The sequence below is a fragment of the Amblyomma maculatum genome, chromosome 1 (assembly GCF_055883805.1).
Source record: "Amblyomma maculatum isolate TAMU_Amacu chromosome 1, ASM5588380v1, whole genome shotgun sequence".
Taxonomy (NCBI): domain Eukaryota; kingdom Metazoa; phylum Arthropoda; class Arachnida; order Ixodida; family Ixodidae; genus Amblyomma; species Amblyomma maculatum.
In genome coordinates this window covers 111,519,395-111,545,483 of record NC_139344.1, presented here as the reverse complement: position 1 = coordinate 111,545,483, position 26,089 = coordinate 111,519,395, and the positions used below count along the sequence as shown (strand labels likewise).

General features: G+C 45.7%; 1 protein-coding gene across 1 annotated transcript in view; it reads right to left on the bottom strand.

Moving 5' to 3' along the window:
* The window catches only part of LOC146203500 (protein qui-1), a 587,371-nt gene that overhangs the window by 250,059 nt on the left and 311,223 nt on the right, over positions 1–26,089 (bottom strand). Inside the window, exon 4 of the mRNA XM_084588801.1 lies at positions 24,210–24,392. Within this exon, the coding sequence (XP_084444927.1) occupies positions 24,210–24,339 (130 nt within the window). The 5' untranslated portion in view covers positions 24,340–24,392. The remainder of the gene's footprint in view (positions 1–24,209; positions 24,393–26,089) is intronic.

The window sequence follows — 26,089 nt, the reverse complement described above, 5'->3', positions numbered from 1 at the left end:
TATGTAGCCAGCTGTGTGCAATGCCAGCGCTTTAAGCTGTCGACTTCAAGCCCACATGGAAAACTGCAGCAAGTCACACCTTCAGCAGCCCCGTTTGAGCAAATTGGCATTGACCTTCTTGGACCTTTCCCACGGTCCTCTAAAGGAAACCGATGGATTCTTGTGTGCGTTGATTATTTAACCCGCTATTGTTAGACAGCCGCGATACCATCAGCTACTGTGTCTGAAGTGTCTAATTTCTTACTTCGATTCGTCATTCTTCGGCACGGCCCTCCTGCAGTCATCATTAGTGACCGTGGACGCCAATTCACAGCGGACATTGTCGAAGAACTTCTTCGCCTCAGCGCCTGCAGTTTTCGCCCCTCCACGCCATATCATCCCCAAACGAATGGTGTGGTAGAACGAACTAATAGGACGCTCACCAACATGTTGGCTATGTACGTCGCTGCAGGCCATAAGGACTGGGAAGGCGTTCTACCGTTCATTACTCATGCATAGAACACAGCGCAACATGAGACAACAGGCTACAGTCCCTTGTCCCTTCTCTATGCTCGCACGCCTCGCTGTACCCTCGACACCATACTGCCATGTTTCATTCATGACGAACCTTCTCTTGCTACCACACTCTGCAGAGCTGAAGAAGCCCGCCAGCTGGCCAGAGTTCGAATTTTATCTTCAGAAGAACGTTCTAAGAACGGCTACGATGCCCGACACCAACAAGTTTCTTATGCTCCTGGTGACTATGTGTGGTTGTGGACACCTCTCCGTAAGCGTGGTCTTTGTCAAAAACTGCTGTCACACTACACCGGACGGTTTGTTGTGTTAGAACGCATCAGTGACCTGAATTACGTCATAGCACGCATAACGGCGAATGGTCGACGGTCACGGCAGTCTCAGGTGGTGCATGTAGCCCGCCTCAAGAGATTTCATTCCAGAGGTTCTCTGTAACTCGCCCGACGGGCTTCGTCTGCGAGGGAGGGAAATGCTACGCGCCTTCGTAGAACATCGTCGGAAGATGAAGAAGAACGGTCGGGTGAAGAAGAAAGGAGAACAAGAGTAGAGGGACGTTTGTACGCTTCACCGTAGTTCTGTTTGGACCGATCCCTATAAATAAATTCCCCGTGCGTACAAAGCACGTAAAAATAGCATTGCCACGTGTGCGCGCCACTGTAAAAAGAACAAAGATGAAGTTTATACGCCAAAACGAGAAAGGGCACTAGGGCGAGCAAGAAAGAAAGGCAGATAAACCTCGACCTGATGCGAAAGCATGTGAGAAAAGGGTCCAAACCGTCCGCGATGTATGGCTCCATTTTTTTTATCAAGGCGCGCCAATGCCGCGAAGCTGAAATAGGGACCGGAGACAGGTCAGGTGGCGACAGGGGAAGTCGTAGCCAGCAGCGCTGAAATATGGGCGGCTGAGAACTCGCCCGGCCCCCTTTCATGCTCGTTTATTTCGCCTCGCGCGCCGCACTGCGCGAGGCCACCACCGTAAGCGGGAAGCGCGCCCAGCGAGACAGACTGCCTCAAAATGGTTTCATGGCCGTTCATTCTCGAGCCGGGAATGTGCGGGGCCGCCGGCTCTCGCGCGCATCTCTGACAGGCGCTCTCGGGCAGTGCCCAAGGGAGCCAGCCCGAACTGAACCGCCGACCTGAAATGTTCTCCCGGATGGCGGTTCTCTCACTGGGACGCCTCTTAGTGGAGTGGCCGCCACTCTCTGTAGCGAAAGCGCCACCACCAGTTTACAGATTTGTTTCTCGGGATGGAACCGATAATTCGGTTAAACAAAACTCGAGGCAACGAAGAAGTAATGAACAGAAACGTCATGGCTGACACGTGTAATGAACAAAAGAGAAGGAGGGAAATGAGCAGAAACGCGTGGAAGCACAGAGGGAAACCGAGAGAGAGCAGAAGGTGATGGGAAGCGGGCGGCGTTAATGAACGTATACGCTCACGCTTTGTTCCGATGCAATTACCTCGCTCCTGCTGCTCGTCCTTAAATCAAGTTAAGTACGCATTGTAGGGGACGGCGAGCGAAAACGGAGGAGAAAACAAAAAAGAAAGCGACGAAGCAGTCAGAGACATCTTCATTTTCCGGCCAAATGAACAATGGCCGAGAGTTTGAAAATTGGGCGCAGAAAGTCGTGAGATCTAGTAGAGATCCACAGCGCACGGCCAGAGCGCCGTTACTGGCGTGCGGAGCTTACATTCGTCTATACCTTCGCCTTCAAAGAGAGTGCCGCGCAGAAGATGAAAGGATGTGGAGCGCGCCAGCTCCTATAGTTTTATTTCGCCTTTGAGGAAAACGCGATTGTCTTACGCACACACACGCGATGGCGATATCGCAGTTGGTTAGGCTTTTACGCGGAAGCTTCCCAGTGCAAACCAGCTCTATCGCTGGGAAATCTGACAGTGATAGTTACTGTGTGCAGTCAGAATCAGCCATACGTTGCACAAATTGTGTGCGCGGCGGAAAATGTGAGAAAGGTGGGTGAGGGGAAGAATTACAGCAAAGGCTACAGATCCAGAGATTCAATAACGTTTTTTGTACATATGCTGCTAAATTGCCACTGATTAACATTATTACGCAGCCGTAATGGACCTACTGTGCAGCGGACTGTGTTCCGATGAGTGCAGCATCAACATTAGAATGCTAAAAAAGCGCCGATAAAGATCTGGGCTTCCGAGAAAGGCATTAACTACACAAACGGTTCTAAACTAACTTTCTTTGCTCACTTTTTTTTTTTTTAAACAGAGCTTATATTGGCCGCAAGCGGTGCCCAGGGGGCGAAATGGACTACAAAAATTACGTACGAACTCTAAGCGAATGAAGACACCTGCTGCAGCTGCTCTTTGTGCTCCCGTAATCACCGAAAAATATTCGCTTACAGTTCGCCTCTTCACATAATCATCCGTTAGTCCCAAAAAAACGCACCTTAAGCAAACACTCGTGTCATATACCATACTGCCTCCACGAGCGCGGGCACCAGGGAAAACAGGAAACGATGGCGATGAGAATGGTGCACAAAGATGTGCGCAATCAATGGCGAGGAAGCGCAAGTGTCGTACTATTCAGCATAATGAAAACTATCGCGCTCCAGATTACTCGAAAAGTAAAATGAACTTTGAATGACGCGCTGCGTCGAAGCTATTGAGTTTCCAGTTAGCGTGCAAATATTGACTGAGTGCCGTATCTTATGCTGTCAACAGGAGTATAGAGTTCATTGCACTTCTGCGGCTTTAATTACCCTAGACTGCATGGTTGCAGTGATGACTTCACGATAGTTCTCACAGCTGTAGCGCACGTTACGAAAAAAGGGCAATACCCAAATGTATGTGCTCGCGCGCGCACGCGCGCGCGTGCGTGTGTGTGTGTGTGCGTGTGCGTGTGTGCGCGCGCGCGCGTTTGTGTGTGTGTGTGTGTGTGTGTGCGCGCGCGCGCGTTTGTGTGTGTGTGTGTGTGTGCGCGCGCGCGCGCGTTTGTGTGTGTGTGTGCGTGTGCGTGTGCGCGCGTGTGCGCGTGTGCGCGTGTGTGTGTGTGTGTGTGTGTGTGTGTGCGTGCGTGCGTGCGTGTGTGTGTGTGTGTGTGTGTGTGTGTGTGTGTGTGTGTGTGTGTGTGTGTGTGTGTGTGTGTGTGTGTGTGTGTGTGTGTGTGTGTGTGTGTGTGTGTGTGTGTGTGTGTGTGTGTGTGTGTGTGTGTGTGTGTGTGTGTGTGTGTGTGTGTGTGTGTGTGTGTGTGTGTGTGTGTGTGTGTGTGTGTGTGTGTGTGTGTGTGTGTGTGTGTGTGTGTGTGTGTGTGTGTGTGTGTGTGTGTGTGTGTGTGTGTAAATGTTTAGGAAAGCAAGAAATCGAAATTTCCTAAGCAGCTGAAATATATGAAAACCACATCACATCTAAGTCAACGGCTGCAAATAAATGAAATGGCTGAACAGTAGGAACAACAGCTTTTTTTTTTTTTTTTCAGTCGGAAGAGTCATGTCGAGAGGAAGAACCTCCGTGAGTGCATTATACCTTCGACTCGCAAAACAAACACTCCTTCTTGACTAACACACTGTCCTAAACCTTCTTTCTAATGGGGCTACTTGATCAACAAACAAGTGCATTGATTAGCGATTTGGAGGCATTTATGGGAGAAACCCTGTTAACACCGTTTTCAGCGTGAAGCGATTCAAACTGGCGACGGGTGCTTGCCAAATTGTTAGGAACAGCCTGTTGCTAAAAGACCGCAAAATGGAATGAACAAATATAATCTCCAAGAAGCACTTTACCTTCATTTATAGTTTTCTCTTTGAATTACTTTATTCGTTGCAGCAAGTGATTGTGCCGGTTCCTTCTCATCGGCCTATTTCAACTTAAGCCCAATTATTGGCCTGAACTATTCAACCTTTCTGTCACGCACACTGCAATTACTTGCGCTTTCAGAAAACAAAGAAAAAAGTAAACGCAACAGTATAGCAATCTCGTTGCAATGCTGATAGGCTATAAGGAATGCTCGAATATTAGCTCTTCATTTTATGGATTTCCAACTCTTCTGCCACACACAGAGTGGAATGGGCAGGAGTACCGGTGTTTAGGAATGTGTCAGGAAAAGAAAAAGTGAGCAGGCGTTTTTAACGCGCACCTAATTAGCTTTCAGGAGCTGTTAATCATATTACAGGTAAGCAACGGTCGTTTGTACCCAGTGAGCTCAACATAAATGGACACTGGCTTGAGGCCCTTTTGGCTTCGGGTGCTTTTACTGGCCCCAAATCAACACAAGCTCCGAAATATTCTACTTCTTCATACATTCCTTTTCCTTACATTGCCTCTTTCTTTTTGGCGCCAACTTCAGAAGATGAGGTAACATGGTTAGTATACTCAAAGACACGTGTCCTCCCGGTAACAATGGAATCGGCATTCTTACTGTGAAGCCAGCTATGCCTTATATTTCTTACCAACTTACCAATATTTGTAATAGAATGCTGGTGGCGAGTTACAGTCGTGGTAAAAAAATACGAACACAATAATTATAGACCAATATCCGTACATCTCCTTTTTTCTAAAATCGCGGAGCGTGTTATTCATAAAAGGCTGTATCAGTTCATACAGGTTAAAAACATCTCTAAACATCGGTTTGGATCTCAGTTTGGGAAATCGGTTGAATGTGCACTTCTTCAAGTAAAAGATTACATTCTTGGCAACTCTGAACGTAGGCCTTTTACAGTAGGTGTTCTCCTCGATTTCCGAAAAGCTTTTGATTCTACTAAACACAAAATCTTGTTTCAGAAGTTAGCTACGTATGATGTCCGCCCCTTGACGCTAACATTAACAGAGAGCTACGTACTTTGCAGGTAGAACGCAATACATGCAGATTTATGGTTTCCACTCTAGCATATGGGGCTTAAGATATGAAGTCCCACAGGGATGTATTTTGGGTCCTTTCCTTATTCTATCACACATTAAATATATTGCCAATATTCCTCTCATTTGTGCTATTGTTATGCACACTGATGATAATAATGTTTTTTGTTTCTTTTCGGGTATAGACCTTTACTCCGTAGAAAAGAGCGCCAATATGTAGCTTAACGAGACTTATAGCTGGCTTAATGCGAATGAGAATAATCTAAATATAAAGAAAATACAGTTCACAATATTTTGCTCCCAGAATAAACCACAGGTTCATGATATAAAATGTAACATCAAAAATCACGAAATAATGCCTTCTAACTCTTGCGGTTCCTAGAAGTACTTTCTATGTTTGACCTAAGTTGGTCTATGCGTCTCAATTATATTCGAGCGACGTTATCTATATCTCTTGGAATAATGTACATAATTAAACATCCCTTATCGTTGCGTGTAAGGAAACAACTGTATTGTTCATTTATCCACTCCTAGCTTACGCAGTGTCTTCTAGTCTGGCAATAAAACGGATAAATAGAACGGATAAACAAACAAGCAAATAAATAAATAAATAAATAAATAAATAAATAAATAAATAAATAAATAAATAAATAAATAAATAAATAAATAAATAAATAAATAAATAAATAAATAAATAAATAAATAAATAAATAAATAAATAAATAAATAAATAAATAAGTGCTCGTATCGTCCCCTGTTCCTTCCACTTTGTCTGGTGTATCACGCTGCTTTACTATGAACTCTTTCCAACTTGTCCAGTTTCCAGTTCTCAATAAAAGGAATTCCGAGCATCTCTCTTCTCTGCAGAAAAGAACATGACATATGATATTCACTAAACCAACCTCATCAATAAACTCGCTCTGTTAGACTTCGAATTTATTGGCATTTACCGAGTTATATAATTTTTGTCTTGCCACATTGGATTTCCGTGAAATGAAACCGTGCACTCCACTTTTTCAAACAAGTACTAAGCAAATCAGTGGCATGCGACCTATTTACTATCGCAACGACGAAGTCAAGGTTAAGAACAAGCTATGGTACTAAAACTCTGGCTGATCAAATAACATCAGAGTGTATTGCATGTCCATCCCTTACAAAACTTTCTAAAAATGTAACTGTGTCTCGGTTAAAGAAACAAAAATAGGTAAAGTTGCCTCTATTACACCCTGCAAAGCCGCAGTAACTTGCTTTCTAATGTGGTGTGAGATAATCACAAATGCCGGCATGAAGAAATGAAAGAGCACTGAACAAGGGATGAGGGGAAGCCTCAGTTCGCAAGCCGAGCCAACGTTTTGACAAAGGGACTCGTAGGGGATTGTAGATGAGCAGTTAGGGAGAGGGACCGTAAAAATCTCGCGATGCAGTGACGACGACGTGCTAATAAAACTCCGACGTGACGTGAACCGCGATCGCACTCTGGTCGAGACGCGAAAGGCAATGAAAGGACTGGCGGAACGGATTAACAGCGGGAAATTCGTGTTCACCGTCTCCGGGACGATGTGTGAGCTAAATGAGTATCTGGACATGACAACCGTGTGCAGTAAGCAGAAAAAAAAAAAAAATCTATAATCAGCGCCAGTGAATACTTCGAAAAAAAAAAATGCCTTGCCTGAAGCATTCGCTTTGCTTGATGAGGGGTCTATGCGACGGGTTGTGGTTTTAGTCGGACGGCAGAGCAATGGAAACTACTTTTCGAGCCTGCTATCACAATAGCATTTCTCGATGTGCACGGTGGTAGGTATTAAATAGGTCCACAGTGTGCATAGCGCGAAACAAACTTAGAACGCAAAAAGAAAAAAGATACGCTATGCGGCTTGATTCTACAAAACTGAGAAGCAACCTCCGCAGCACTATATGAGAAGCAATCGGTAATTAAGCTCCATCCTTTCTAAAAGTGCATTTTGCAGTGGAAAAAATATACGGAGTTACGAAACAAAAAGGAATAAAAATAGTTATATAACTATAATAAAAATAAAGCAAGAATTTTTTCGGCGTTTTTGCATAGCACGAAAGAAAATCTTCTCCCCATTAAGCAAGTATAGTTCAAGCCGGATTTAGACGTGGGATCTGCTCCTTAACAACTTTATGGGTTTGTATTTTTGCGGAAAATGAGAAAATTATTACAATCAAAACTGCACATAAGTGTCAAGGTTGCTTATGAAGGCATTCATGGTGCTGCAGGGGTGATGAAGCTTGCGTGTTAATATTTCACTTGATGCACAAATTTAGGACGAAATTTGTGTCGCTATGAGATGACCCATTATATTACGCCCGATGTGGCGTGCCTCAGAGCAGCGAGCGATGTCCCACATTCCTAAGACTTTGGTAATACTTGCTGGGCGTTTATTCCACTTGGCTCTATCTTCAATGTACGCTGACGACATCTGCATTTGGGGCCCTTAGCCGGGATCCCTGCCTGAGGATCATGCGAGCCTTCACTTGGATTGTTAGTCCGACGCCCTCGTGCATCCGACGCCCCCGTTCTTATGATTAGAAAGCGTCCCTTGGAAGGAAATGAACTGGAGTACAATGACACCCTACAAAGGTTCTATTGCAGGGCCACGCCATGTTTTTAAAAGAAAGACATCTTTTCAGACGTGCCAGTCAACGAAGATCTTTCAATGAGCGCCACTGCGCTCAGTAGAAGAAGGCGCTTATATTTCTTGCATTTTTGCTTAGGTATTTTCATGTAAAACATGGGTTAACTCCAATGTATACCAATCTTTTCAGAAGGTCCGAAATTTTAATACAAAGGTAACTGGCTATAGATTTATTTTAGCCCTAGGGACTATATCGGGGACTACGGCGGACTCCGGGTAATATAAAATCTGCTGTAATTAGTTGGCTGATTAACTACATGCGCTAATTAACTTTTTAATTTTCACTTTGGGGGTATGTTGTAGTTGCAGTATTGGAGCTCGTCCTCTAAATAGCGTAGCCGTGAAGAAAGAGTTTCTTTAAAAAATTGTGCCGCGCGTTACAAGGCCCTGAAATGCTACCTTGGTAGGCTGCACGCTAGCACAGCGCGTCGGTATACTCAATGAGCGCAGTGATTGCGCTTGCGGTTAGGCCTCACAGCGCGCACAGACCAAGCAATCTACGCCGGACGCGCCGCTGACGCGGTGTTGTTGGGCAAAACCGGCTGTCAGAGTCACATTTTTGGGTCTTGTGCCGCCCGATACATTTTTTCTTTTTGTAGCGAGAGCTACACTACGCGAGACACTTCGCCTCTTCGTCGTGATCGCACTTTCGTCGTGGTCGCACCTTGGCCGTGGTCGGACTGACATTGAGCCATCGCCTAGCAACAGCTAGAAGAAGAAGAAGAGTTGGCTGCGCTGCTAACCCAGGCCTGTCCTTTCATATGGGAGGTGATATCTCAATCAGCCTGCCAAGACCCTTGCATGTACGTTATCCCTAGGCCACGCAGGCACGAGCTACTAGCCACGCTGGCTAGTAGCTCACGCTATCGTGTCATCACGAAGTTTGGTTGGTTTTGGTTTGGTTTGTGGGGTTTAACGTCCCAAAGCGACTCAGGCTATGAGAGACGCCGTAGTGGAGGACTCCGGAAATTTCGACCACCTGGGGTTCTTTAACGTGCACTGACATCGCACAGCACACGGGCGCCTTGCTTTTCACCTCCATCGAAAAGCTGCCGCCGAGGCCGGGATCAAGAAGTTTGGGGGTGAAAACAGAGAGAAAGAGGTGCCGAAATGGAGGGCGTCGGACCACCGCGCAAAAGGCGATTTCTTCTCATCACACTTCAGTGGTCAAAAGTGCCCCTTATGACATAAAGAAAGCTGCAACCATAGAGTAAACTACTATGTGCAAAAGCCATGTTTTTTCTTGCAAGACTAACCTAAGCATAGCCATGCAGATTGCTCTCGCATAACTCCAGGTTTAACCACAAGCTAAACTGCAGCTAATTTTTTAAAAACATATTCTTTTCGACACTATACTATTTGGAGCTCGACGAGCTCCAAAATGCAAAATAAAACACACCCCGTAAAATAAAAAAAATGTAAAGTTAATTAACGTGTTTAGTTGAGTAGAGAAGTAATTGAAGCCTTCTGCGTCCTACCCGGTGTCCGCCGTAGGTCCAGTACAGACCCAGGGTTAAGATTGTTCTAAAGTCCATTGCCCTTTATTAAAAATTGTGGACTTAACAAAAAAGAAAAACACCCCCTATATAGTCCAATTGCATCAAGTGGGCCTTAGGAGATGTTAAAGTTGCACTGTGTGTAAATGTTTGTATATAAGCGCAGCCAGCCCACTTCAACTAATTATACAGTATTATCTATGTTACGATGGTTTCTTCAGCAGCACGATATATTCGCAAGTAAAAATGTGAGTTAACTGCACCATGGCCACGATGCCCGCAGGCCAGATACATGAGAGGCACAATACATGGCCGATCGCTCGGGCATAATCACACTTTCGGCCCGGCGTACCGCGTCTGTGAGGTTTCGGCATGGGTTCAGAGTATGAGAGCTCGAATTATGCTTGCCAATCAGCAATGCCCAGCGTACCTTCGCTTTAATCTGCAAGTGCAAGGTAGTCATACGTAAACAGAAAGTTAAACGAAATGAGCTGCTGAAGCTCCTATGGGTTCATCGAAAGCAAGCCTCCGCCGTTTAAGGCAATTTATAGGATTTGACCAAGAAGGTATGCAGTTATTTGTCATGGACGCTGCTCATTCACCCCGGCAATTTGACGTTAGACATGCAGCTGGCTGCATATTTCCGCGGTGCGGCGGAGGCCTCTTCTTCTTCTCAATCTACCTTATGTATTGACACTAGCCATTATATGCACTACATCAGCCTTATTTATTCATATTTGAGAGAATTGAGCGGAACGCTGCGCCGAAATAGGTACTATAGCGCTCAGTATGAGCTACAGCGCGCGAGCTCGTGTCCGAACGCTCTGCAAGGTTGTACAGTAGCGCCGATTTCGCCGCGTTTTCGGGTTATCTGGAGAGGATGTAGCTGTTCTAGCACGCGTGCTAGGACCCCTCGGTACGCCACTGTACAACCTTGCAGAGCGCTCGGACACGTGCTTGCGCGGTGTAGCTCATACTGAGCGCTATAGTACGTACATGTATCAACAGTACACATTATTCGAAGAGGGGTTCTTAATGCTCTCTATACAGACAAACGAACGAGCCAAGCAGCCACTGAGCCCACTACGCAGAACTCCAGGACAGTGACCCAAAATCAGAGAACATATCAGCTTTCTCCTTTCAGTACAACACCAATGTTAGCTTAAACGACCACATGCAACGCTACCTGGCTCCCGGTGTTTGCAAAACTGGCCCCCTTCATTTCTGCGGACGCTATTGCGGCTTTGTTTTTGTTTTCCATCACACGAATGGGGAGTCAAAAACACGACCAGGAGAGAAGTGAAAAGGCAGGCATAGAGCGAAGAAAGCGAAGGAAGAAAACTAAAAAAATTTCTTCTGCAAAGCAAACACATGTGGCAGAGTACAAGAAAAAAGAATACCGGGGTAGCGTTTAGGTAGGAAACAATTTTTTTTTTCCGTGATAGTACGCAACCGTTGCTCCTGACGGTTCTTGTCCAATGCCAAGGAGGCGGAGCGACGTGCTCACATAATTGGTCGCCGGTCGACGGCACGATCCAACAAATTGTTTGCTCGCCGGAACAAATAAGGGGACACGCGGAAACAAGCTCTCCGAGCTCAAACAGTGGATAGTCTCGGCGCCCGGTAGCAGAGGTTCGCCATAAGCCACCCCATGCGCAGAGTTCGGCTCAGCCAAACAACGCACGTACCAGTAGCGCGGCGCCCTCTGGCGCAGCAGCCACGCCGAGGCCAGCCCGTTGGGTGCAGCCGCATGTCAGGAGATTGCTCCCTTGCGCGGAATGACGCCAGAACTGCAGTCCGCCGCACTCATTGACCTACTGCGGTCAATTATTCAGTCCAGTGGCGCCCGAGAGGAAAGCATCAAGAGTAGCAACAGCCACCCTTCGAGCCGTGTGAATAAAGAAACGGCCGGCTCGGGACCTGTTGTCGGAGCAACCGCGTATTAGGTCGCGGGGCACAGGCTGCATTTGTACGAACGTGCCGCGAACTGCGTAGCGCCACAGCTCAAGCGTGGCAGAAGAACGTATCATGGACCACTGCCGCGTTATTTATAGGTTAGTGGCAATCGGGCTGCACTGGCTCAAATCAAGAATTACTTCCTGACCGCGGGCCTCCACGGAGGATGAATGCAAAAATGACCGCGTGCTGTACGATATCAATGCATGTTAGGGAAGCCAAGTGGACAAAATTAACCCCGAGCGCTTCACTACGGCGCCTCTGATATACCACGTTAAACTTCGCAAGCCTACCTAACATATTTCCTGCTTCTGCACGCTTCTTTAGTTATGTCATTGTCAGAATTATTCATCAGCGCTTGCTTTCCTTACACAAAATACCACGTAAGGGTCAAGCAACGAAAATACAGTATAACCCCTATATGCAGATGGGTGCCAATGTTACAGAACGTCAGTATATTATAATCTTCGTAACCTGGATGAATATAAAGCACAGTTCATGTGTCCCGAGCAAGTCACCATTGACACATGATTGTCGGGTCCGACGAGTCTTTAGACTTTTCATGAAAACAGCAGCTTAGCCGCGCAGTTAACCATGTCACAAGCATGCTTGGATTTTTAAGGAGGAACTTTCTTGTGCCCGTTCGATCGCTTAAAGTATGTCTATATATAGCATTCGGAACAGAAGTATCTAACTACGATTTGCAGTTTTGGATATGTGAGTAGAGCCACTAAGATTCCCCGCAAACATCCAGAGTCTTGGAGCTCATTTTATTATGAGGAATTATGTAAGTGCTGCCGATGCTTCAGACATTATCTCAACATTAAACCTGCTTAACCTCTTGATGCACCTGAGCCTTCGACACGAAAACCTCCTTCACGTATATCACAGAAGCAAAACTGTACCTACTCAAGCTACCTCCTTTGGCGGATTATTTGTGTTGATTTCCAGTGAGCCCACACGAGTCTTTGCTCTCCTGTTATTTCGTTGGATGGGTGTGCGAACGCCTTTAGATGAGGCGCGGAGCAGTGTCAGTTCCATATTCAGATCGTGGAGATCTGAATGTGGAACAAAGCACACGTTTGCCTCCATTTATAGTCTGGCTATGCTTAAAGGTAAAGCGTCATTTGAAAAATAGAAGTTAGGAGGACGCTTAAGCTTCAGTAGTACTTGCGAGCGGGCTAGTTGGCTATCCGGAGGTCTTCAGAGCTTAAGCTTCACTTTAAGAGTCAGTTCAGCTCAGTCGTTCAGTCATGTGCAACGCTTCGTGACCCTATGGACCGTATCACGCCACGTTTTCCGGTCTCTCACTATCTTCCTAACATCACATAACTTCATCTTCAGCGCCTCGAGGATGTCATTTAACCACCGCGTTCGCTGCCTACCCCTTCTCCGGTGAGAGTAGGTGCATATTAAGTGCATAGTAGGCACATAAAGTGTAATAATGCTTGTGTCAAAGTTAGCGCCCTCTTTCCTTTGATCCTTCAGACCAACCTCACCTGCAACGCGTGACACAATTGTAAAGTAAATCAAATTAAAAACATGTGGTTACTCAGACATGCCAATAACAGGGGATGATTCCAAGGACAAATGTCGCACACGCTACGCAATCGCTAGCTGCTCGCAAGTTAGATGAATAAATGCGTGAAGGTTTCTATATAACAACCTTCCTTGCATTGGCTTTAGTGTAGGCATAAGATGAAGATATTGTACAGCATGCATGCATTTCTGAAATAGGGTAATCAAGAAATAGCATGGAATATACCGCTAATTATTCATTAAATGTCATGTCACCGTACGGTTTACGGGCAGAAATCGCATGTAATGGGGCGAAATAATGCTAACAGTCCCTCTGTGATCCAATCTTCGTTTCTGGGATTGGTTTGATTTGGTTCATGGCCGTTAACGACCCAAAGCGACTCAAGCTATGCGAGATGCCTTAGTGGAGGGCTCCGGAGGTGTCGACGATCTGGGGCTTTTTAATGTGCACTGGCATGACATGGCACATTACAAGGGTGTCTTGCTTTTCTCCTCCATCGGAAGGAGGCCGCCGGGGCCGGAATTCGACCCCGTATCCTAGAGCACAGCAGTCGAGCACCCTAACTACTGCACCACCATGGTGAGGCGTTTCTGAGGCTTGAATTGTTGGATACTGTTCAGTCAGAAGCCTTATAATATATCTGCGTCTATGTTAAATTCTTCAAATTTCATCAAAGATTAATATATTACACAGTTCGAAGCTTACTGGTCACGCCAGGCCGGCCTTAATAACAGTTAGCGATCCACTAGCGTTTAGTGTTTCTTCGTACGTGAATAAATATCCTGGTATTTTAGAGCCTCTAGCACGCGTTATTTTCTGCCTATTTAAGCCAGTTTTTTTTTTTTTCTCTTTTATTTTGCGAAAGAAAAAAAAAGCATACGCACGAAACAGGTGGAGTCGAAGAAATCTGTCCATAATAGTATCCGAGGCCTGCACCTGCAGCTTTCGATAGACGGCATGGACACGGCAATCTTAACCGCCGCCTGCTGCATGCGATAATATCCATACGATAAAAACAAAGAAGCCCCACAATCGTCATCGTTGTGCTCAGGGCATTCGTTCGGCGATGACTGTTCTGCGCTGTCGTGAGTTGGACGGTTGGCCTGCTGAGTGTACAGTTAGCAGCGACGCCCCTGTACTCAGTTCACTGTGACTTTATTGCAGCCACTGTTTTACGTCATATACACCTAGTCGTGTGCGTGCACACGTCTTGCGCGAAAAGAACATGAATGCGCAAATACACCCAGGTGCGCGACTTTGGGTGTGTTTACGATCCTGAAAAAGCTGCGACTTTCAACCACCTCGTATTGAAGGCAGTGGTTCCAAAACATTTTTATGTCCTTTAGTTTTAGCTGGGGAACTGTTACGCACTTTGCAACATATTTCTTCTCTTTCTCTTTTTTATATACAAAGCCCCCTATTCCTCCCCCCCCCCCCCCCCCCGCTTTTTTCAAGGTGGGAACATTATAACACCTACGAGCTTAATCTGATTGCGTGGTTAGGCCACGTGCAGACAGGACAGAAAGACAGTCCAGAAAACGCAAATGTGGGAGGCGTCCGAAAAGTTAGCGGATGTCCCGTCTTGAAACACAGCCAAACAGAATACTCCGATCACCATTTCAGCATACGCAGGCGCGCCTGCTTGCGCTCGCACGCACAATCGAAATGTGCCGCCTTGGCCGAGCCAGCGTCGTCGTAAAGAGGACCGTCTGGGCCTATCACGCTGGTTTAGCGGTAACAGTGCGGCATAATCTGGGCAGCTCACGCCGCGCCGAGAGCCCACGCTCATCTTGCCGCGATAGCGCCGCGAAGAGCCGCCGGCCTCTACGGGGACCCCGAGATAATGCTCACTAATCCAATTCATTCGGGCTGCCTGTGTGTCTGCGGGTCGCGTCCGGGCCAGATGCCTTCAGTGGCACGCAGCCCGGCGACCGCCGGGCGTGTGCATCACGGCCAGAACCTGATTTGCGTGTGCGCACCGGACCGTGCCCCGCAGGGCTGGCGGCTTCAAGTTAACTCGACCCAACTGTTATGACCGGCGCGTCTCGGCGGACCGAAAAGTGTGCAATCTCCGGCAGGGGCATCCGCCGCTAAGCCTTCGATAGTTTTAAAGGAGGCTGGCTTCTGGAGACGGGCTTTGGAGTACGGGGCTCGTAGGTATACCTTCGAATAAACGGAGACGGGCGCAGCCGTTGGGTAAATTATGTGAGTGAAAAATGCACAAAACCGCGTTCCAGCCCTTTGCCAGCCCAGGTGGAAGTTGGCTCGTAAGGCGAAAAAACTGGCGGCCTACACGCGAATGTTCTGTGCAACCTACGGGACGAGAAGAAGCAAGCTTGGGATAGTCTGTGCACCATCTCGTTAGCCAGAGCATGACATGCGAAGTGAAATCGACGAAGGGCAGGAGAACACAGGTGCGGCTGCGGAGTTATGCATAATGAGGACATTAAAGGCGGCTGATCAAGTGTTAATACTGATATAACTTCGAATCCGCGGTTGGCTGCTTTCGACGAGCATGGCCATTGCGAGGCTAAGGAGAGGCGTTTGTTACTATATGTGGAGCGGGAGAATTTTATTTCTTCAATGCGAGGGGCGACTCGCGCCTAGCGTAGGCATGAATTTACGGCTAGACTTTAGCGGGGCTGCGAGATAAAACCCTAATGTGGCGCGCTGTAAAGCGGATATTGTTAGTTTGGCCGCATGCCTGGCTTTATAATTTACTTCAGAAACGTAAGACCAGAAATAAACTTTGCTCTGAAACGCATTGCTCTTACTACAGCACAGTAGTCCGAAGACGATGTCATCATGCATCTTCTTGCTGCTTGTTATGTGTCCCTGGTGCTTCGCGATGCGCTGAAACTTCTTCTGTGGCAGTAAGTGTCACTAGCAGCGTGGATAAAAGGACGCACTTAACCACCGTCGGCTTTTATACAGTAGAACCATAATTAATTTTCAGCAATAAACAAAACATTATCAGAGAAGGTACAACCAACCTCCTTTGAGTAAGTTTTAAGCATTCGAACGAAAAAGAAGTTCATCTGTGGTTCCTTCCAAGCCATTCTGATCAATCCCTCTTTCACTTACCCATTAGGGCCCGTCTTGCCGTCTTCCTAGCAATCAACTATCTCGCTGCCTTCGCCAGAAAGTAGGAAAGTGGCGCTCTTGTCTGCACGCTTCCGATATTTACCACCCATACCTGCTCCTGCGCACCCCCCTTTAAACTTTTGTCCTTTGTGCGGCCAGAGTGAATTATTTGTGTCCGGTGGCTCGGAAATACCGAACGTGCTAACTAATAACATTTTCACACATAGGATGCAACAGGCGATTTTCTTATGTGACGGTAGCAGGCTCGCCACTGTAACAGTAGATAGGAGGAGGAGGAGGAAGATGACAAGGAAAGGCAGGGAGGCTAACCAGTAAAGGAACTAACAGTAGATAGGTACACAAACATAAGTGAGTAGGATATAATGGATGACAGCCAAACGGGAATATCAGGTTACAACGGAAGGCATTTCGAAAAAAAAAAAAAAATGGAGCGATCTCACTAAGTGCGCTGGTACATGCTCAGCTGCACATGATACTTTGACGTCCGCGTCTTCCCGTTTTACTTGCAGCCCTGCAGTAAGAATCAAAGCTGCATTTGAGGCCTTTAGAACGCGCCAATAATGGGAAGATGAGAGTTGTCGCTGTGCGCCGCGAGAAATAATTCTGGAGATTTTTCTAAAAATAAAAATGAAAACGGAAGGCAAGATGGCCAATTCGCTTGACAGCTGAGGGAGAGACAGGAACGCTGCACCTTTCCGAACACGTGAGGACATATCGTTCACCAATGATGCCGCATTCATGAACCTCACAATTTGGCCTAGAATGAAATCGGAGGTATTGAAATTCCGCACGTTTTTTTTCTTTCTTTTAGCATTTTATGCGCTAAATTTTAATGTCATGGTATCGACCGCAGACACGTAGCTCGGCGACAGCGCGATTTGCACAAATCTCGTTTTAGTCTGATCCTCAGACTGATATATCTGCCTTCGTATCAGCTCAGATCGTAGTAGGCGACACAGCTTCTGTAAAACTCGACAGTTGAATTCTTTAGAGCTAGAGCATACTGCGCACAGTGCTTCGAATTTTATCGCCTTGAAGTACAGAATTATACCTTCCGCAAACTTTTTTTTTTTTTTATGTCACGAACACCGTTCTTTGAAAACGAATATATTTTGCAAGGTAAGCTTTCTTTCGAAAAACGCCTGAAGTAGCGCAGCTGAAAACGGGCCAGTGGCAGATGCTAGCAGTGAGTGGGTAAGTTATTTTCCTTTTTTTTTTTGCGTACTACAGATGTTAAGAGCTATCATTCCCCTAAGCAGCTGTGTCATTTGCAAGGCTGCTTTCGGAATTTAAATATGTAATAATTCTATGCTGATTATAGATGACGGGAATTAACCGTTCGCTAATAAGGTGAGGTGCACTGTTCTCAAAACATGCGTCACCTAAGAGCGGGTGCAATGCGGGTGAAATCTTGAAGAATTGTTTAATGCTGGATGAATTGGGGTTCTGCATTTGGATGATTACTAATGATACTGTAAGACGGCTTTATATACTGTGCTATGGCGAGGCTACGCTTATTAGCTTGTCTATATCATTAGGCGAATGTAGTAGAAAGGAAGAAAAATGATAGGGCGTAGTTACGCTGAAGATTCCGCTTATTAAAAGTTGTTTTATATAGACGTTGAAAATATTATTGAGCTCGCGCAGGATTAGTGTCTAAGAGAAATTATTTGCTTGCCAGTTGGCGAGCGGCAGAAATGTTGTAGACTTAACTTCAAGTTCATGTATACCATTGACATTTACTCTACTTGGGAACACCACCAGTAGAGTTCTGAGCCTCACAAGAGAGACCTAAGATGGCTACGTTCAATAAATGTGGGGAGTGGAATTTTTCATCTTGTGAACTGTTGCCGAGTGACATAGCTGACTTCCACAAACACGCGACGATGTCCAACGTTAATACAGTTGCGCAGTGCCGATTGCAAACGGGAATGTAATGGAGACCCGGTAGCGAGTAAACTAGTCTGAAGGCTAGAAAAGTAATTTTCGCTCATGGAAAAACCTGTTAAAAAAGTGACATATCATGCTCTAAATCCTCGGTTTACCGCAATCGTTTTGGTTGAAAGCTTAGAAAACTCGAATTTTCGAAAATATTGCCCGGGGCAACAGCGTTTTTCTCAGTTGATCCATTGGCTTCGTTAGTACAATACAAACATCTATTTACTTTAGTATCTGTTCCTGTCGCAACCCGCGTCATGCTGACAAATATATGGCATGGGCAACTAATAAAGAAACAAGGAATAAAGGTTGGTGTGAAGTTGTGTAGCGGTCTGTTAGGACTGCATTTGGGAAAGATTAAACAAATTATAACGGGAGCAAAACGCCAGGTCAAAAGCATTCGTGAAAAAGGTGTCAAACGCGATAAATCTGGTGAGGTGCAATTCCCACGTCCGGTGGCCGCGAGTAAAAAATTTCCACTGGAGAAGGAGACCCGCTGATTCTCACCTAATCTTGTTTGCAACAGGCAGTAGAGAGCGAAGTATCGTACGCAGTACTACCACAAAGAACATCTTTCGCTCGACACTCAAGAAGTTTGTTTGTAGCGCCGTGGCGCTTGGAAAGAATCACGCCATTACTTTCGTTCTGTAATCAACCCTCACACCGCCTCCATAATGGGCACGAGCATAAAAAGAACAATAAAGAATGTAAAAATTCGCGTCACAACGACGGGTGAAGTACACTCGGTGAAACCGCTGCGCTTCTGTAAGGGACTAAAAATATTCTAAAAACCTAAAAAAAAAAAGCACACACCCAAAAATTCATTATTTGTGAGAGACCATTTCGAACAGAGTAGGCGTCCTGCGTTGGAGGAATAAAAAAAAAAAAAAGAAAGGGGGGGGGGGGATCAACTCGATGTTTACGCTTTCGTAGTGCGGTTGCATTGAAGCTGTCTTGTTCCCACAAGCTGAGCCCGTGGTCTCACGTTGGCCATACCCGCGCTCTCCTTTGCATAATCGGTCCCAAATGCAAATTTCGCTCGGTTCGCCGCTCCAGAAAAAGGTCTAGGGCCATCGCAGACCTTGGGCGTCTAAAAACAGCTTACTGCACTGTGCAGCCGCTGTATAACACGATGTGAGCGGCATTCGCTTTGGGCTGCTGATCTACCCACTTCGAAAAACAGACCGCGGAGGCCCATTGGGCGGCTTGATTTGTCACCCTGCGGTCGTCTTGTGAATGAACTCCCCGGTTTAATCAGCACGAACTGAAACTGAAGCTCTCCTTCGCCCCTTATCTCCATTCACAACAAACAGCTCAAAGGTAAAAATGTACCATAAGGTTGCCAGACCTGCCGGCAAAGAGATTCGGCTTGCACACGTTTGAGTGCTTGACGAACGCGTGCGAATCTGTATCCCCAGTATTTTCTTTTGAACACTTTAGTGATTATTGAAAGCTGATTACGTCTCGTATTGTTTTCTTCTGTTTTAAGCCGCACATCGCTAACAAAGGTCCCCCACTATAAAACTATAAAATTCGAGCATAATATCATAGGATGACAAAATGTTAGAGTTTTAACGTAGCTAAACCGAGTAGGACGTGCGAGAGCTTTTGCGCACAGATGGTAGTTGATGGAAGATGATGACGTGTAGTGCACAGCACGAGAATGTGTTGCTATCTGCACTAGGGGCGATCGGCGGCGGTGATATTTAGCTGTGACCAATAGAGAAATAAAGGTGATATAGCTAAGACGTTCCGAACTCAGTTAACATCCTGGGCTCAAATCCGTTCCGCTCCGACTCATTTTTTTTTACGGCTACCGTGCCTGTTAATGGACTACGGAGCTAAAATGAATTCGAGAGTGTGTGATTCATCATCGAAGACAAGCTACCACAGATGTACAGTTGCAACGGGAAACGATTAGCACAATTTACTTGTGACCGGAGCAAAAAAATTGCGATATGCGGCGCTACTGTTGCATTGATCGCCAAAAGCGAGAGTGCCATGTACATTGTATTTTGCAAAGTGAGGACGGCCGGTAGAAAGCAGCGCGACCGAAAGATCGCACCTTAAACGAGAGATTGTGCGTTTCCTATCAGTGGAATTATGCGCCAAGATTGCTATGCGCATGAGTCGATTTCTTGTTCTTTTTTTTCAGCTAGTGTTGCGATCAGCAGTATTTTCTTTATCGCAGTCTTCCCCCAACTTAAGCTTGTGCTGTCTTGTGACGTAGGCACTGCCGCACACTGCTTTTTAAAGTACATCTTCAAAGGAAAACTGCGATAAAGATAACGCTGCTCTCAACGTCAGCACAAACTCACTCACTCACTCACTCACTCACTCACACACACACACACACACACACACACACACACACACACACACACACACACACACACACACACACACACACACACACACACACACACACACACACACACACACACACACACACACACACACACACACACACACACACACACACACACACACACACACACACACACACACACACACACACACACACACACACACACACACACACACACACACACACACACACACACACACACACACACACACACACACACACACACACACACACACACACACACACACACACACACACACACACACACACACACACACACACACACACACACACACACACACACACACACACACACACACACACACACACACACACACACACACACACACACACACACACACACACACACACACACACACACACACACACACACACACACACACACACACACACACACACACACACACACACACACACACACACACACACACACACACACACACACACACACACACACACACACACACACACACACACACACACACACACACACACACACACACACACACACACACACACACACACACACACACACACACACACACACACACACACACACACACACACACACACACACACACACACACACACACACACACACACACACACACACACACACACACACACACACACACACACACACACACACACACACACACACACACACACACACACACACACACACACACACACACACACACACACACACACACACACACACACACACACACACACACACACACACACACACACACACACACACACACACACACACACACACACACACACACACACACACACACACACACACACACACACACACACACACACACACACACACACACACACACACACACACACACACACACACACACACACACACACACACACACACACACACACACACACACACACACACACACACACACACACACACACACACACACACACACACACACACACACACACACACACGCACGCACGCACGCACGCACGCACGCACGCACGCACTCGCACGCGCACACGCACTCTCTCTCTCTCTTACACACACACATACAAAACAAAACGAATTAACCATGTAGCGTAGCCACGTCGGCGCATGATTCTGCTGATAAGGGTTGCACGAGCTTTAATTTATGATGCTGTCTTTGGGATGGACCCTCGTCGTAATTGTCTGCTTTCTACCGGCCATCCCTGTTTTGGAAAATAGACCATGTTTGGCACCCTCGCTGTTGGAGCGTATGTACGGCAAAAATACCGCCGCGTATAGCAATTTTTCTGCTCCGGCCATGAATCGCTAGTGCCAATCTTTTTCCGTTACAGCTGTACGTAGGTGTCGCCACTGAGCGGTGGCAGGTGATGGTTGCTCGAATATGAACTTAGAACAAAAACCGCGCTAGGACGAAGCACATAGAAAAAGTGGAGAGGACAGGCGCGGCCCGTCCTGTCCCGTATATAGCCCAAATATGTCTAGAATTACGGCATGTAAAATTATAAAAAAAAGTGCTTGAAGTAACGTGGCGTTCGGCTGTCGCCCCTATGCTACTCTGCGCGAACAGAAAAAGAGACAGGGAGGAAATGTTTTTTCTCATATCCTGTTTTCAGCGGTCATATTCATTCGTCTATTTAACGAAATCGCAAGAAAAGTCTATTTAAAGAAAGAGAGACGAGGCTTTTCACATAGGCTAAAGGACATGAGAAAGAAACAACAGAAGCTAAAGGCGTAGCGTAAAAGATAAAAAGCCTAAAAATGGGAAAAAAGAACGCGAATACAAATGATGGATAGCTTTCACCAACAGAAAGAACTTTCCTATTTTTTCAGTAAGTCTGTGGATATAAAAATACTCGGTGGCATTTTATTCAATTCTTAGAGAAAAAAAAATTGTTGTAGTTTGTTTCCGGAAAGTGGAGCGAATGAATGTTACGCAGTGCGCGTTGTTCTCCTAGTTGTGGAAGCCTTTACTCACAACACGGAAAAATAATTGCAATATTTCGTGACAGAGAATTAAGAAGCAGTGCCAATAAATCATTACCGAATGAAAGAAGAGAAATGCTCTTTTTTTTTTTTTTTGGAGTTAAGTTTGCGGAAATTAGTCCCAACGAAAGTTCCGGAAAGTATTTTTTTTCCTCGTAGTAGCGAAACCCTAAGCACTGTACGGAAAAGTAAATGTTATTTTTTGTGAGAGGCAATTACGAAGCGACACTATACAATTTTCTCTGAAGAGACGTTAGTCGGCTAGATGAAAAAAAAAAGGAAGAGAGAGAGAAGGTAGTTTTTTATCTTGCAAATATAAAGTTGTAAAATTTGTTCAAATGCATGAAGGATTCAATACGTTCGCCGTTTTGATAAAGTGCCAGAGCACGTTCTACTTGGATCTGAGGTATGAGCGATGTTTGGTTTCTGAACAATGCCATTAGTAGTATTGCCGCTGGCACATGAGCACATATTTTTTTTTTATCATCCCGTCCACGAGGCGTGTGATTTTGCAAGGAGTAAAACATGACACTGGCAAAACTTCAGTTTTTGCATCATAGCTCTGCTAACTCATAAATCTACAATCATGTTAACTTGATATTTAGGTTGCCAGCTCCGCAACCTGCCATCGACAGGTGTATCAAAAGATGACGAGATGAGCTGCTTTTAAGCAGGGAAGCAAATTACGAGAAGAAAACGCTGTTGAATAAAAAAAAAAAACAGTAAAAAAGGAGCCAGGTTTTGCCGGCCATATCTCTCAAAACTTGACGTCCGAAATAATCGTAAACATTTAGTTGTCCCAGTTTTTCTTTTGTCTGGAAGCATGCGACGTTTTAAAATTTTTGTATCTTGAGTTATTAAGAGAGTACCAAGCTACATGTTGGACAAAATAGGACGTTCTGATTTACTGATATTCCTAAAACAATATAACGGTTTTACAGCTGGCCGGCCTAAAGCTTCGCCTTGCTCTGTGGGATAGGTCATACGTAAAACCATGCTATGCATGTGAACTTCTGAAAGCCAATAAGCGTACAAAAACAGATAAACAAAGTTATGCAAAGACCCAAGCGGCCCAGAGATACCACAATCTTTTTGAAGGACGAAAAATACGGGTTTCACTATCAGGCAATAATACTGTTACGGGGAAGATCCACAAGCGATAGAAGACAATATGTTAATGGGTAAATGACAAAGGTTTCGAAAGGCGTAAATGTTCAATTGTAGTATGTAACGTCATGAAGTGGAATCTGTGATTTTAGGGACGCCATAGTGGAGGGCTACAGAATTAATTTGGACCACCCAGGGTTTCTCTACCTGCGCTGACATCATACAGCGCACAGGTGTTTGTATTTTGCCATCATCCAAGTACAACCACCATGGCCGAAATTTAATCCGCAGCCTTGGTGCCTGCAGCCGAAAGCCTAGAGGAATCATTCACTTTGCGCTGCAAATGAAAACGTTTGTCAACCTGTGTGCTGACATGCCTCTCCCTCCAGTCACCAGGTAAAAAGAAAATAAATAAACTTGAACGAGCTGTATTGACCGCTCGCGCGTTTCTTCGTGTACTTGGGCGTGCTGCCTGGAACTCTGGCAGGCAGGAGCTCGGCGACAAACAAGCGCGTACAGCACTCGCAAGGCCCAGTCGCCGGCGGAGCCAGACCTCCGACGCTGAGCACATCTTACGCAAGGAGTAGCGTGACGCCCCTGTAAACGGAGCAGCACGATCGCATGACCCGTGCGCGGGCGCATGGCCGATGCGAGCGTGCGGTGCCGTTGTCAAGGGGGAGGTAGGTGCAAAGAAAGCGTACGCACCGGGTCTGGAAGAAGCGACGAGTATCTTCAGCAGCCGGGACGGGGGCTCGGGCACGCTGGTCAAATTGCCCTGCAGCACGGCCTGCAAGATGTGGTCCTGGTACAGACTCGTCCCAGTGTTGCACGCCATCGCGCCTCTCACTCGGGTGGTGTCCGCTCACAGGACGGCTCCCATCACACCCCCTGCGAGACAACGGCGCCATATAACTTGGGGTCACCGCGGTCAGTAGTACGTATGAACGCGACGATGTCAGTAGTGGCCTCGCCCCCGTCTTTTCTGCGTGTTGACCGGTGTAACGACCGTTAACAGGATTAACTTCACCAACTACGCGGTAAGCATTTACGTGAAAGTGTGAAACACAGCTGAATTCCTTCTGTGAAGACCTGCGTAGTGAAAAGACGCTAACAACGGGCATTTTCTATTTCTAGCTTTATGTTGAGCCTCAATTCTCAACAAACACGAAAGTTTTTCTGCTAACAGTGTCGCGTCTTATGTTCCGTTGTACTTTTGTGTGGTACAGCCTTGCAGAATAAAAAAAATACAAAACTTTGTAGACGGAGAGAAGTCATTTATTAAAAACCGAGAATTAAGTCCGCGTTTAGAATATAATTATGCTCGAAATAGAGATACCTTTTGTCCAGGGTGTTATACCGCAGTCTTTAATATTGATGTAATTGCAGTGCATGCTTTACACGTCTGAATAAAATTAATTTGCTCGTTTCCTATAGTTGTAGGCAGAATCCACCTGACAAGTCGAAAGAAATAATTTTAAAAAATTAAGTTTCTGACTCTGGCAAACCCCGAACGTCTTTGGATGTATTCCGGTGGATAATTTGCACGTTGGTGGTAGGTTCAACATATAAGATGATTGGCGTGCGAGCTCTTAGTTTGGGATTCTTGGAGCATCAAGAGCCGAACATAGCCAACACAGTCTTCATCGAGACTATCGTAGAGCTTTCTATGGTATCAACAGAAGAAAGAGCGCTTTATAAAGGTTATGGATTCCGCATGTCGTTTAAACTACCAAAGGGTAAGCATGTTTAATAAGCTTTAATCTTGTTTACTCTGCACATGATTTCCTTTAATAGTTATTGATGAGTTGCTCTTTCCAGAGTGTTATTAATATAAACTTTCGCCAAATAAGAGAAATTTTTAACTTCTTTTGCTACACTGCAGTCATCTCGTCGAAGTCACTTCAAATAAACAAAACGAGAAGACGCAAGGAATGTACTGCCTATAAACAACTTCAACGTATGACAGAACTTGAAAAACGTGATAGCTCCTTTAAACGATGTTCGTGTACAACGGAAGAGACAGGGGAGCAGCGCTTACTAGGGCACATATTCCGCAGGATGCACAGGCATGCATTATTGCACACATGAACAGGCGCACGGCATGCGTGAGACTGTAATTTTCTTTTTTGAATATAAAATTCATTATACAAGAGCTGTCTATCACACTTGACAGCATGCAGTTTGTTAACGTATTTACTAAGTTCAGCGTATAGCTGCGCCTGCATGTTGGTGATTTTTTATTAGGACAGAAAACAGCAAATGAGAACAAACGTTATAGCACAGATATCAGTAAGGAAGAAGCTAAATAACGGAATAATGTAGGAAGACGAGTAGAATAGTATAAGAGTATAAAAAAACAGCGCAACAATGAAAAAGAACATACATTGGCTAAATAACACGGCAGAAATAATTAGTGTGGCTTGCGCTATTCCGTTTTTACGCGACTAGCATCGAGCTGTGATTACGAAAAGACTATCGTGAAACATTGTGCGCGTTAGAAATAATGGAAAAAGAAAACGCAGGTAATTGGATATCTATTATTATTTAGAAGTAGTTTATTTAATATAATCTTAAAGGCAATGGTG